The following is a 14,594-nucleotide window of genomic DNA, read 5'->3' as shown; positions in this document are numbered from 1 at the left end:
CCTTAGTTTCTTATTTTATTCACAGAAACAAGTTTGTAATATTCTGGAGCATATGTCATGTCAGCAATAAAACCGCTACAAATTGACTGAAAACTCGACATAGATTACGATAGAAATAAAGCAGGAGTTGTAATTCATCTTAATGCATGTTTCACAATAGCGTATTGAGGACCATTATTTTGTACTGTAATGTTTTATGTGCTTTTGATTACTTTCTAAATTGCTAATTTCTAAATTTTTATCAGGTTCGATCAGCTATTAATAATTATCTTAAAGAGGCATGTTTGCTTGCAGGAAGAGGTTCAGATAAGTTTGTAGCTTCCTTGAGTTGGAAAAATACATTTTTGGAAATATGGCTCTCTATGAACATAACTTTAAAATGTTTTGAGCTAAATGAATGAAATTTGATAAATAGTCTTTATACTAAATTTGTAGATTTCTATGATCAAATTTTAAAAAGAATCTTGTCACTGGTAGATTTCTGACTGTCAGATGACAAGTGACACAATGGTAACAAAACATAAAGGGCTACGTGCATAGAAGCTAGTACCATATTTAATATCTAAAATGTAACTTTGAATCAAATATTGAACCAAATCCATCTTTCGGTTAACCGTCTGTACTTTTGCTTGCATGTGTGTTCTGCAACTCAAATGCACAAGGACCTTTATAAATGAAATGTTTTCTTGTAGGCTAAATTGTGTTCTTTACTATCAAAATTAGATTTGCCTGCTTGCAAATGTCTTTTAAACATCCTATTTTATTGAGGAAGGGCCAGGACTTGTAATTTTGCTTTTAATATTTCAATTCTTTTAAAAACTTTTTTTAATCTGCATGCATCATACTGTCTAATACTTTCCAGTGTAATATGCAATATCTTTTGGATAAAGATCATTTTAGGAACTTGATCAGTATTCTTATATGCATGTTGCTTGCTCTTTGATTGATTTCTAACTTGCTATTACATTTGCAATTATGTGTTGCCTATCGATTGCATTTTTTCTAATTGTTTTATTTGTTTTATAGTACTTTTCGTTGGGCTTTGACTTGTGGCAACAAAGTTCCCATTGAAGACGGTTTGGAACATCCTGAACTACCAGGTAAAACTTTTGTTGTTGTTTGAAATATGAGAGTTAAATAGTTTCATATTGGCTATTTGTTAGTTTTAATTATGAACATTTACAGTAATTATCTTTAATTTTATTTAAATTTAGATGGGTGTGTGTTGTTTTGAAAATTTTGTTCATTTTACTGCCTTATATTTTATCAAATGCTTAAAAGTTCTTTTCTGGTAAAGACGTATTTCCAGTTTCTTTTACAATATTATTAGTGTTGTTTTTTATAACAATTATTGCAATGAATTATCAGATTATGTAATGTCATATTGCAATTCAGAATTTGATGGCATTTTGCAAAATTATGATTTTGCAAATTGCACAGTTATAATTCGTACATCTTTTGAATGCTATTTAAACATTATTCAGAAGGATAGAAAATTATGTGTGGATGGCTTGCCTTATTATAAATTCAAATATGCGTTTGTTTGGTTCTGTGTGTTTGGTGCACCATATTTCATTTAAAATACTATTGTTAATGAAGAATTAAACTGATCAGTTGTTTTTCTGTAATTTGCATTAGTCCATTTAAAAGATGCTAGATATTATGGTTTGTTGAAATTATGGAAAGTATTTGTCACCTCCTATTATAAATGGATTAATATTCCTGTAATAATTCTAACTTGGTTAATGTGGTTTATGTCAGATAGGAACATATATTTTTGATATTTTAACATTAATGCCAAAGTACAGGATTATTATAATTAGCTTATTCACAAGGATTTAGAGGCGGTTCTATGACTCCAAATGAAGCAAAATTTCACTGATATGTAGTATTACTGACGTGCTTAAAAAAAAAAAAAAAACGAATATATTTTTTCAAAATGTCGACAGTAGATGGCGTTATACCAATATTTAAGGTTTGTTTGTGTTTTTACAAACAAAATAAAGGGAAATATTATTTCTCAGTTGGCAAAGGTAAAGTTTTGCAAATTTATTTTATCTGTTTCAATCAATCCTTACGAAAGAACTTTTCAACTTTTATTGAAATCTTCGACAAACTACATAGAAATGGCAGTGACGTTACAACTTCGAAACCGTGACATACACTTCAAATCAATAATATTGAAAACAAGCTAAGAAAGTGTCTGTGATTCCTTCGATACTGAATGAGTTGATTGTTTCTGAAAATCATTAAAGTCTAGAATTTGTGAAAAAGGGTAACTTTGAAAATTAAGGCTCATTTTCTAAAGTTATATTTATCAACATAATAGCAACGCAGCTGCAATTCTTCGAGAATTCCGGAAACAAAAATGTTGACCTGGACAAATGTCGGATCGTGTCGTTCACAAAGTGTTTAAGAAAACCTGAAGCAACAGGAACACTTGGTCTTCTTGGTAGGGAAAGAAAACAATGGAATATTTTTAGCGCTGAAGAGGCTGCTACCGTAGATTTAGCAAAATTTTCGCCATATGATAATGCAAGTGTGCTAGTTTTTGCAAATGAAATCGACATGTCGATTTTCATGGTGAGACAAGTGATGCGTTACTATCCATACAAGATTCTGAGGGTGCAACTGTAAATACATGTTGATACGGAATATTCGCTGGCATTTGCACTACGTTTTCTTGCACGAATGAATGTGCAAGACACGTATTCTGTTGAGCGATAAAGTGCATTTTTGTTTAAACGGATATGTGAACACAAGCAATTGTCGTATTTGGGCGAAAGAAAACATAATATTGTTCAAGAAATTCCATTTCATGCAGCTAAAGTAACAGTGTGTTGCGGTTTTGCAGCTACTTCTATGAATAGATCTATATATATTTTTAGGAATCAATGCCTACAGGACCCATTACTTGTTTCGGAAATGGCAAAAGATATCTCAGTATGTTGTCGGGTTTTGTGATTCCGGAGTTGCAACTGCGAAGTTGTTTTCAAAATACATTTTTTATATAAGATGGTGCACCACCTCATATTACTGGAATATTTCGGATTATCCTACAACGCCGTTTCACACAAGACCGTATGATAAGTTATTTTTAAATTGTCTGCCTACGATTGCCTGATATACTTTGTGATTCTGGAGAGGCGATTTTCGAATGTCTCTGTCTAAAGACAAATGTCAGACGATCTCTGATCTGAAGAACAGAGATCGTCTGATTTTACATCCGTTCAATCCCAAGGACCATTTTACGTCATGCAGTAGAAAACTATTTTCAAAATGGAATGTGCGATAGCAAATAAATGGAGAGTTAATTGAGCATTTGTAGTTCTGTTTTCCTTTATTTCGTCGCTGACGAGCGGCATGTTTTATTTTTATTGCATCACATGAAATTATTTCCTATATTGTTTGGAGCCATAGTTCTGACTCTAGGACTCTCCGAATTAACGAAATGTAATAATAAATTTCCTTTATTTTGTTTTTTACAAAAAATTGCAAAATTCTCTATAGGTAGTGGTTTAGCGCCACTTTCTGACAAAATAGTGAACTTTTTTTTTCTCTCTGATTTTTGCTGAGTGCATCACTTGTACTACATTACTAGTGAAATTTTTATTTCATTTGGAGCCATAGAATCGGCTTCAGAGCCTTCTGATTTCTCGAACTTTCATTATTACTACCTTGTGTTTATTGATATTAACATATGTAATTAATTTTTATATTTACTACTTATATTTCTCTTGGATATATATATTACACGCACGCACGCACGCACGCACGCGCACACAAACACACACACACATATATATTCAAGATATATATATTACAAGACGAGTTGCATTCCTTACACCTACCGCACATTGATACACTGTGAAGATAGAAAAAGTGTTGTAACCCCTGATTTTCTCTGTGGTTCACCGTAACGAAAATTCCCATACGGTCAGGGTAGTTTCTGTGTGACGCACGGTGTGCTCTACGTAGTAACTTGCTGTACCTCTGATCTGTAATAAGGAGAGAACTGTAGAGAAAACAGCCTGCCATAGAAATTTTGCTTCCTTCACTGCCTCACTTGTGACTAGTTGTGACTATAGCATAGAACCTATATTAAGCAGTCTCATTCGTTCTGCTTCTTTGGTGGTTCAAGCCAATTTTTTTGGATCCATGTTGAGCTATCAGGTGATTTTCAATTCTATCTATATTCTAGTTAAAATAAATTACTAAGCTTTCTTGAAAGTTAAATTATAGGAAGAAATTTGGAATTACAGTGAACTTGAATAATTCGATCGTTTTTAATTGGAGTTTGTGGATAGTTTGATTTTTTTTGAGGTACTTATTTTCTCAATAAAACAATTATTCTTGTTAAAGTATCTTCTGTAATTCAATTTTTTTTCCTTACGAACTAAAAATTATAGTAACTGTTTTCACTCTTTGTTTCTTTAAGGTAAATAGGCCTGTGCTATATTTTCTTAGGGATAATAAATGGAAAATTTTATTAAATATTATAATTGTCTCGACGAATTATTCGATATACTCTTTAGAAAAAACAATAAGATTCTTCCATTTAAAAGAATTTTTTGCATTTCTTTCGCTTTATTGTGAATTCAGTTCACTTTAATTTATTTCATTCACTATTGCCAGTTCACTTTATTGTGAAGATATGCAGTGTAAAATAGTTGTATTGAAAATGCTGTATACTGTTTCCTTATTAAAGCTGATTCTTAAATTTTTGGCAAAGTGAAGATGAATGAAAAAATTGATTAATATTATTAATAGTTTATTTATATTTGTATGAATATGCAGCATTGGTTTTGCTTTATTTTTCTTAATTCTGGCTATTGCTATGTAAATAATCATAGTGGTGTTTCGTGTATGTTTGATATATATTATTTTACTCCATCTTCTGTATATGTTTTTAGATGGAACTGGTGAGTTTTTGGATGCTTGGTTGATGCTCTTGGAAAAAATGGTGAATCCTAAAACTGTTTTGGAATCGCCTCACACTCTGCCTGTTAAACCTAACCAGCAAGGAAGTTCTGGTTTCAATCCACTTTTGTTTTTAATTCATATTCACAAGGTAATGCTCAGATTATTTAATTTTAATTATTGTAAAAATATTGCTCTTGAAGTTAAAGAATTTTATGTTTGTGTGCACATATGTTTTTATTTGTGCCTTCAAGTTTTTGTTTAAAAACAGCATACAAATTCACTAATTGTTTTAAACCTCAGTAATTATTTTCCATGCTATTATTTAACACAAATCTAGTACGCTTCTATTACTTGGGTAAAAAGTGGGTGCTGACTTTTCAAAGTCCATAAAAACCGAACTATTATATACACTTATTTAGCTCAAAACTTTTTAATGGCATGGGACATCAGCTTTTTTTTGTTTTTCTTTTGTAGGTGTGGGGGGGGGGGAAATAAAATATTGAAGTATGGACATGAATTTAAGAACTTTTTATTCTGTATAGTAGATAGTTATTTTTGTAAATTGACTGTCAACATGCAGTTTTTCTGAATTGTCCAGTGGATGCACAGGAAAAGAAGTCCATCAAACGGGATTATAGGAAGCGTTTCATTCTTCGAATATGTATATTTTTTAAATGAACACAGGTTACAGAAACACATCCAAGATATACACAAAGAACAGCACGTATGGTATTAATCAAATCAAGTTGACAGCAAATAGCTAATTAAACAATCTTAATGAAACTCAGCGTCCACGATTCGTCGCTCACTCATAATAATTCGGGATTCATTTCTCTTCTAAGCGCGTAACTAATGTGTAACCTCCCATCAAAACATGAGGTTTACATAGAATTCTGAAGAATCCTTAGATTTTGATTTTTAATAGAGATAGGGCCTTAATTCTAGCATTTTATATCTTAATTTTTGTCCCCAATATCAAGAGGTCATTGATTCATTCATTAAGGATCTTACTTAAGAACATAATTTTCTATATTGCTTTTAATTTACAATTTTCATGAGGCTTATTAGCTAACATGATCTGGAACCAAAGGAATAACTAATGAATGTTTGCAATTAATAATTTGGAATCATTGAATAATTTTGTATGTGGAATTTTTCGATTTTTTTTTTATTAACAAATAATATTTGTGGCAGAAAGGGTACAGGAAGCAAAAGTGTTTCACACAAGTCAAACTGGCATGAAAGTGCTCATTTATGCCGATTTGCATTCCATTTTAATGATCTGAAGATACATAAGCATTGAGGAAATATCAAAATACACTGTTTGGTTAAACTGTTAATTCATTTTGAGATAATAATTTAATATTTCTTATTATTTTTACATGCATTCTTGAAATTAGAAAGGAAATTGGAATTATTACTTAACCCATTAAATGTCTCCATATCTGAAATATTTTTCTTTGATATAATTTTATGTATTTATGAATTATAACTTGTTTGGTAACTTGTTAAAACTTTTGTATAAATTATGCTAATTTGGACACATAATTTTATCTTATAATCTTTTTGTGCCTGGAAAGCATGAATTTTAACTTTCACAGATGAATTAAAAGCATTTTAATGTGGTTAATTTTTAAACTACTATGGAAAATATTTCTACTGTAGATAACATCAGCTTTACACATTTTTTATTTACTCTAATTTAACTTGCTTCTTGTTTATATAGACTGGATTTCACAATTGCTTTATTCACTCCCTTATATTCTAGAATTTTACAGTTTTGCAAACTATTGACTATTATAGCAATACACTATTTTAACATTTTCAGAGCTTACCATTTATATAGTAAGAAAAGCTATTTAAATTTTTGTTGTATTTATAATTATAAAAATTTGTATGAAAAATTCCAATTTTTTAGTGTTTGTATGAATGGTTTTTTTTTTTTTTTTTTTTCTTCAACTTTATTGAAAAATCAGAAGCAGCAGGCTAATGTTTCTAGTTAATTCTGAAAGTTTGAAACTATATTTTGAATTAAAATTTGTGGGGACTGGAAAATAAATAAAACATTATTCTTAAGAAATAAGGTGAATATTATGATGAACATGGAATTTCCAAGTAATAAGGCAAACTCTTCATTTAAAAATACTTAATGCTCCTGATTTTATCATTAAGTTTCTCCTAAATATTTTAAATATAACTAAATATTTTAAAATGCTTCATAGTTTGCGCTTGAGGAATATTATTAGAATTATTTTCGTTCAGTGATTTTATAAGTTGTGCGCTAGGAGGAGTTTTTTTGTTAAACTATGGGTTCGCTGTGTTTTATAAAACCTGAAAATTGAGTACATCTTCAGGAAAGACAATAATATTTCAGAAAAATATTTTGTATATAAATAAACTCTTTCAGTTCTAAATCCCAAATTGCTATCAGATTCACTCCTTTATTTAACTTTAGATTAGAAGGATTGAATGGAATGCTTAAATATCCAATTTAAAAAAAGAAAAAAAAGATTGTAATTTTGGCATTTACCATGGACCATTATTGTAATTATGCTTATATCAGGTTTAGATTCTCATTTAATTAATATTTTTTTTTCTAAAGGTAAATAATTGAGTTAAGTGATTTTTATTTATTTATAGCGTGCTTTTGAGAGTATTATGTATCTGTGGGACAGAAGGCCTCTACTCGTTTATGGTGAAAGAATTGCTGAATCGATGTTATCTGTGATATGCCATATACTTAAGGGGGAAACAATTATAAAAGTAAGTAAAATAATTATTTCAAAAGTTAGTAATTATAGAAGTATATAATTTTATACTTTTGTAAATGCTGTTTAGTTTTTGTCTCTATATAATGATTCAATTTTCATTTCATATTATTTTTGCTTATTAACTTAATAATGCTTAATTTTATAATTGTCTAAACAGTTTTATACAGTTTCCTTTGTGTATTTTTGTTATAGCTTTTATGTTTGTGTGTGTAGTTGGAGTAAAACAGCCAAGTTAGAACAGTGTAATCAAGTGTCAATAAAACAGTTTCATGTTATATATATATAAAAAAATTAGACATTTGACTTATGACAGTAGTATGATTTTCTGACTTGTGTAATTATTTTATATATTATGTTATATTATATATTAATTATGTTATGTTATATATTAATTCTAAATATTAATTGGCATTTGAATTTAGCATTTAAAATTTTTATATTTCAAAATGTGTGCAAAAATATCCAAATGTTTTGATTGATGATGATTAGTTTTTAAATGTTTTAACTCTTATTTAATAATTTTTTTTATAAATATGTGGCTTTTATACTTTTATAAATATAATAATCTGTAATTATTTTTTTTTCTTTGTGCATTAGTGTTATGAATTTCTTTTTGATTGTCTTTCTAAATATGATGAATAGCGTTTCAATCAAGTTTGAAATACAAATTATCCTTTCGTAGTAAAAGCAAAAATTCTGAATTAAGTCAGCGTTTAAGAAGCATTTTAAAAATTTGTTATTTGTAATTGATAATTATAATTCTTATATTAAGTTCTCTACCAGGAACTGGTATTTATAAGTATTTCTTATAGGAACGTCTTTCAAAAGGAGAAGATATCAAACCATCTGCCCCTTCTGCAGCAACAGCTTCGAGCCCCACCTCAGCAGGTTCTGCTAATAGGATAGGAAATCGAAATAGACATGTTTTAGATGGAGATGACAGTGGAGTAAATGATGATCATTTACAACAGCTTGTGGATATGGGTTTCTCAAGAAGTCTAGCTACAGAAGCTTTGCTCAATACTCTTTCTTTGGAACAGGCTACAGATTACCTTTTGAGTTATCCTTCGTCCTTAGGAAGAAATTCTGCAACACCTGAAACTGCACCTGTACGTTTTATTTTTTTCTTTGTCTAAACGAGAGAAATATGCCCTCATGTAAAATTCTATAATATGCTATTTTTATTACAGCTCATCTGTTTCATTGCAACATAGTTGAGTGTTGTATTTTCGCCTTTAATGTTTACCTTTGAATTGGGGGGGGGGGCGGAATCAGATTTTTCCATATTTTTTTCATAATACATAAAGTATTATTTACAGCTATTGCCTTATTATCATATTTCAATGACATAAATTAAATGTGATATGAAATGTTAATTCTTAAATTGTTTACTGAGTTTATTGAAGGAAAAGTAATTGAAAAATTAATGTAATGCTATATTTAAAATTGTTTTCAATCTACCATCCCCAAATTCTTGTCGACAAACCCCCCCCGTTATTATTATTTTTTATTATTATTATTTAACTTAGCTGTGTACAACCTTTTTCAAAAACTAGTTTTATAGGCCTGCAGTTAATGCAGCTTATTTTCAATATAATTTTCTTTAAATTCTATTGTATTCACTTTTTCACATATATGGTGGCATGTAGTTTTTCTTTCTCTTAAAATTTTTCACTAAGCATAAGCATTTGATTTTTACTTAAATTTTTCATTACCTTTACTTAAGCAGTCTAGAACTCGTAAATTATTCTTCATGGCTGAGTTTGTTCTTGTACATTCTTTATCAGTATTTGATAAAACCATGCAGCTTATATTATATAGCCCAGAGCATGATGAGTTTAGAGCATTGTAAAGGTTGAAACATCGAAATTTTAATTGCCCCCCATCCTTTTTCTTGAATATTAATACATAGTCAGAGACTGGTTTTATATGACAGGAAACTCGTTTCATATACTTCTACTGACCACTCTTCTGAAATTTATCGCCAAAACAACAACAACAACAAAATATATAGCTGATCTTGAAACAAATAATGTGTAAATTTAAAAGTTAATATTTTTTCACAAGAACTCTTTATCAATTCATTTTTATTTTGGCAATATATAAAAAAAGATTCACTCACTCATATTTAATTTCTTTGCTACGTTATGCAGATAACACATTTCTGCGAATTTCAGTGTTTTCAAACTCAAATTTCATCATTCGTGGGATAAATTTTCTTTTATGTAATAATTTTATAACATTTATAATACCTGAAGCATCTTTATTCATTTTATTCTTTAATTAACCATACTTATTTCTTATATTTGTCATAATTTTTTAAATATTTTACATTTTGCTTGTTAGTTATGAATAAATTGGAGTAAAATCAGTAAATTTGTTAAAATGTTTTAAATATTTATATTCCATTAACTTTATCCAAACATTCCGCAAACTATGGAACAATTGATAAGATTAAAATTTCTATGGAAACATGCTTTTCTCCCCCCTCCCCCCCCACTGGAATAAATGTGACTAAGTTGTAGACAGAAAGTTAACATCATGACTTTTCAGTTATTATAAGAATCAATGCAGTGTGTGTATCTCTCTCTCTCTGTGTGTGTGTGTGTTTAAATATAATTTTTTGAAGCAGAAGGCAGTTAAAAGACAGAGGAGATACTTCGAATTTTTAACTTCGTTTTGTTCTCTCCCGGGAGGTAGGATTTGTTTACAAGAGGTACTGACAAGGCACGTCTGCTCACAGCACGGCACAAAAGCAGAAAAAGGTAAAAAAGAGAGAGAAATTAATTATCCCTGGTCCTGTATACCATGAAATTTTGATAGGGATATCTCTACACGTGTCGACCACAGGCAAGGGATCTTTTAGAAGAATTTGTTTCGGTCAGCAGTTTTTATGCCTTCACTGAAAGTGTGGGAAGCGCTGACGAACGCATTTTTACAAAGCTTGTGTTGAATTAATTAAATAGAAAAAGTGGAATGGGTTCAGGAAATAAGAGAATATTTTAGAATGAAGTTAATATGTGCTAAGTTGAGCTAAAAATTAGGCAATTAATTGTTTAAATTAAATTTTAAAAGAACATTGCATATATATAATATGCCACCTGGGGCAACATATTATTTATTCTTAGTCTTGATGGTAGAAATCATTCCTAGTAAATTTATTAATTCTACTGTTTACTATAAAATGTCTTGGAAAAGGTAAATAAGTTTCTGAAGATATTTATTTTATCTTACATTAATATTAAGTATTAATCGCTATTTTGTTTAATGCACGATATTAAGTGTACAGATTTCTTCATTTATAACGGATTAATTTTTCAGATGTCGCATATTTCTTATCTTTGAAAAATGTTATAAATTTCTGAATAATTGTGATGTATATATTTCTTGTATTTGTTTAAATAAATATTTTTCTTAAAAAAAATATGATGAATTTTATTGATAATCATAAAATCAAAATTTTGTAAATTGTTACCATTTGTGTTTGTGCTCACATATACCATCCTTTATTGACCTGTTACTGTCAGCCACCTTTTCGATATTGTCTTGTATACAAGGGGGTGAAATTTCTTCGGCAACTTTTTATAAATTGCAACTTTGTTCCTTCTATCCCAGCAGAATCTTCACAATGTTTAGTGGCACCGAATTTGCCGTTTTTGGGGCTGCCATATAACATTATGTTCTCTTTCTGAGATTTCCTTTCCACTATTAATATCTACAACTTGTTTTACTATTAATAATGTATAATTTTATTCCATTTGTTTTCTTCATTTTCCAATAGCAGTTCCAATGTATCGTTGAAATACTTGTATGTTTAGTGTTAACATGTGTGTATACAAATCTTCCATACCAAAATTCCATCTGTCAAAATTCAGTTAATCAAATTATGTCAGAAAAAATATATCACTATTAAAATTTTTCATTACATTATGCTGGAGACCAAAATGGTTTATTAATTTAATTTACTATGATATTTAGCTTAGAATAAATGAGCCGGGGGAAATGTATGATGTGAGAAAAGAGTACAGTCCATAAAAACAGAAGTAATAGTAATTATTACATTATTATTTTCAAAATTAGAATTTGTTGCTTATCACAAAATAAAATTTTTTATGAATAACAAAAGCATTTATGATCGTAAAATTGTTCCGTTACCTCTGTTATGATATTTCATTATAAACATTGTGTTTCATTAAAGAATAGATCTATATTTTATTGTAAGTAAGCATTAATTTTTAGGCAGTTTTAATACTACGAAAATGATCATAATCCAACTCTGGAATTGACCTCAGTTGGCATTCACCCATTCATGTAGGAGTCTTTTATTATTTATTATTATTTCCTTATTATTTGCTATCATTTCGTTAATATTGAAATTTTTTTCTTTTATTTATTAAACATGGTATTCTAACTAAGATTGACACATTGAATTGTTTATTTAATATTTTTTAATCAGTTAATTTCTGAATTGTTTTGTATTTTTTTAAAGAAATTTGGAACAACTTTTTTATCCTTTTTTTTTCTTGAGGAATTTTTATTGCAACATAATTGTGTTACCTGCAAAATTAAGAATAATATAAATAATTTTTATTAGGCTTTGGGAATGGACTGGGAAATGTCAGAGGAAGATCAGATGTTACGTGCAATAGCAATGTCATTGGGAGACAATGTTTTGGTGTCCACTAATCAGGTAATGTTGCTAATTGTGTTATTGTTAGGATATTATTGTTGTTTTGTATTTAAAAGGTGTTGGTTGGCAACCGTTTTTAGGGAACAAACGTGATGTTATTAATTTTAATTTGAGACAGAACTTCTATACATTTTTTTTTTTTTTTTGTATCTGTAGTTTGTGCATTTTAATAGCTCTGGGCTGTGTTTTTCTGACAATAGAGTTTTAATCTAACACTACAATTGCTATTGGTAAGTGTCTTTTTTGTGAACTTTTAAAAGGACGTTGACGAATTGCCTGCAATTAATGAATATAAGAATTATCAGCCAATTCAAAGTGAAAACATGTCTTCTGTTGGTAAGATGTGGATTCATAATGAATAATTAATTTCTTTGTATTTCTGAACTGATTATTTTCTGTTTTGTTTAAAGTCTGTTATTTCAAATAAATACTGCAAGAATAGCATATGGTCTATAGAAGCATTAAAGAAAAATTAAGCTTGTAGCTTGTTATAAATACTAAAAAAAGAAACCTCTAAGGATGCTGAAGAAATATTTTTGAAAGCTAAAAATATGGTAATGTTATAAATAAATATTGTAGAAAATGTTGTTATTTTCAGAGTCTGAAGAAAATAAATGCAAAAGAAAAATAGATGAGTCAGGAAAGTGTATTTTTTGTTGTCAATGTTTAAAGATAAAACAACTTAATATATCAAAAGAGAAAGATTTTGTCTGAAATTGTAAAATTTCTCATCAGAATAATTTACACTATTCTATTATAAATGAAGAGCTTAGAAATTACATAAGCTTCCAGGGCTAATTTTGCTAGATGGATAGAGACCCAATTTTAGATCATCATGATAAATTTGTGTATCGCTCGCAGGCAATTGCTAATGAATTGCTTAAGACCTTTCCTACAGGGGGTGACAGTTATAAAAAGACAGTACTGCAGTTAAAGGAATGTTTAGGGAAATGTGATCTGCTTATTCAAGTATATGTTGAAGAGTGTCTTTGATTTGTTCAAAAGCAGAATACTTCTAATAAATGTTTCAGAAATCTGTATGACTTGCTAGAGAGTAAACTTCGTAGACTAGAAATTTTGGGAGTCATTCCAGACAAATATTAATCAACTATTCACACTTGTAAAATGTGCCTTACTTGGGAGAAATACATATATTAGATGATTATCAGGTAATTGTTGCTGTATAAACCATATATTAAGGGAAGAACATAGTACAAATGATCTTACCTAAAATGAACATGATTTGATTCTTGAATTACTTTAAAATGAAGCTGAGACCGAAGAACGCATGAGGCGAGCTTCAAAAACATTTAGAAAGGCGAATATTGTTAGGCCTGCTGTTAAGCAGTTTGAAGAAAGGAAAATGGGGGGGGGGGTAATAAATTCAGGTTTGCTTGATGGCAATTTTATGTGAATGAGAAATGTAATTGCATATAGGAAATAAATTGATTTAATAAATTTATTTCCCCATTAAATGATACTTTGCATGTATGCTTTAGCCTGATCATCAGGCGGACAGTAGTGGTCTTTCAAATAATTATTGAAATACTATTTGTATGCTTTATTACAGTTGAAAGGCAAGTGAAAGAAGGGTTCTATTGACAAATTTGTTGCTTTGAGAACTTCAGCTTTTAATTATTGTAAATGGCACTTTTTATAATGCTTACTGAATAGATTTCAAACTATGTTATTTATATTATTTTTATATGGAATGTCTTTAGCTACACACCCATCTGTCTGTGCCATTAAATCAAGATTTTATAACCCTATCTCTCATTAAGATTTAACTGGTCATAAACAGTGATCATTGTAGGATGGTTAATAATATTTTTGTTTTTTGAAAAAAATTTATATAAATGGCTTTTTTTTGTGTGGTTATTTTATACATTTTTTTTCCTTAAAAGAGGAATGCATGCTTATGAGCTAAAGTATATAATAATTAGTATTGGAAAGTAATATTAAAATAGCATGTTAAAGAATTCTCTAATTAAAAATTCAGAATATTTAGCATCATTCCCTCAAATGTTTTACATGTCTACTATCATTGATGCTTAAATGGAATGTATTTTGTTTTCATATTTTTCAGTTTTCCCATTTTTTTCAACTGTACGAGGACACTTATCAATAGCAATTGTGGTGTAACATATTGACTCTTTTGAAAGAAAATTATACCTCGGATTTATTAAAAAGCATACACTATATTTACAAAA

The 14,594-nt window shown here is 29.1% G+C and overlaps 1 protein-coding gene across 5 annotated transcripts in view; it reads left to right on the top strand.

Moving 5' to 3' along the window:
• The window catches only part of LOC129961102 (E3 ubiquitin-protein ligase HUWE1-like), a 254,804-nt gene that overhangs the window by 89,070 nt on the left and 151,140 nt on the right, over positions 1-14,594 (top strand). For 4 of the 5 annotated variants that reach the window (XM_056074930.1, XM_056074931.1, XM_056074926.1 and 1 more), the window contains exons 31-35: positions 1,027-1,100; positions 4,914-5,071; positions 7,564-7,686; positions 8,507-8,803; positions 12,289-12,384. In XM_056074930.1, coding sequence (XP_055930905.1) covers positions 1,027-1,100; positions 4,914-5,071; positions 7,564-7,686; positions 8,507-8,803; positions 12,289-12,384 — 748 coding nt within the window. The remainder of the gene's footprint in view (positions 1-1,026; positions 1,101-4,913; positions 5,072-7,563; positions 7,687-8,506; positions 8,804-12,288; positions 12,385-14,594) is intronic. The other variant, XM_056074928.1, reaches the window with a different exon arrangement.

This window comes from Argiope bruennichi, chromosome X2 (assembly GCF_947563725.1).
Source record: "Argiope bruennichi chromosome X2, qqArgBrue1.1, whole genome shotgun sequence".
Classification (NCBI taxonomy): Eukaryota; Metazoa; Arthropoda; class Arachnida; order Araneae; family Araneidae; genus Argiope; species Argiope bruennichi.
This window is presented reverse-complemented; position numbering and strand designations above follow the sequence as displayed.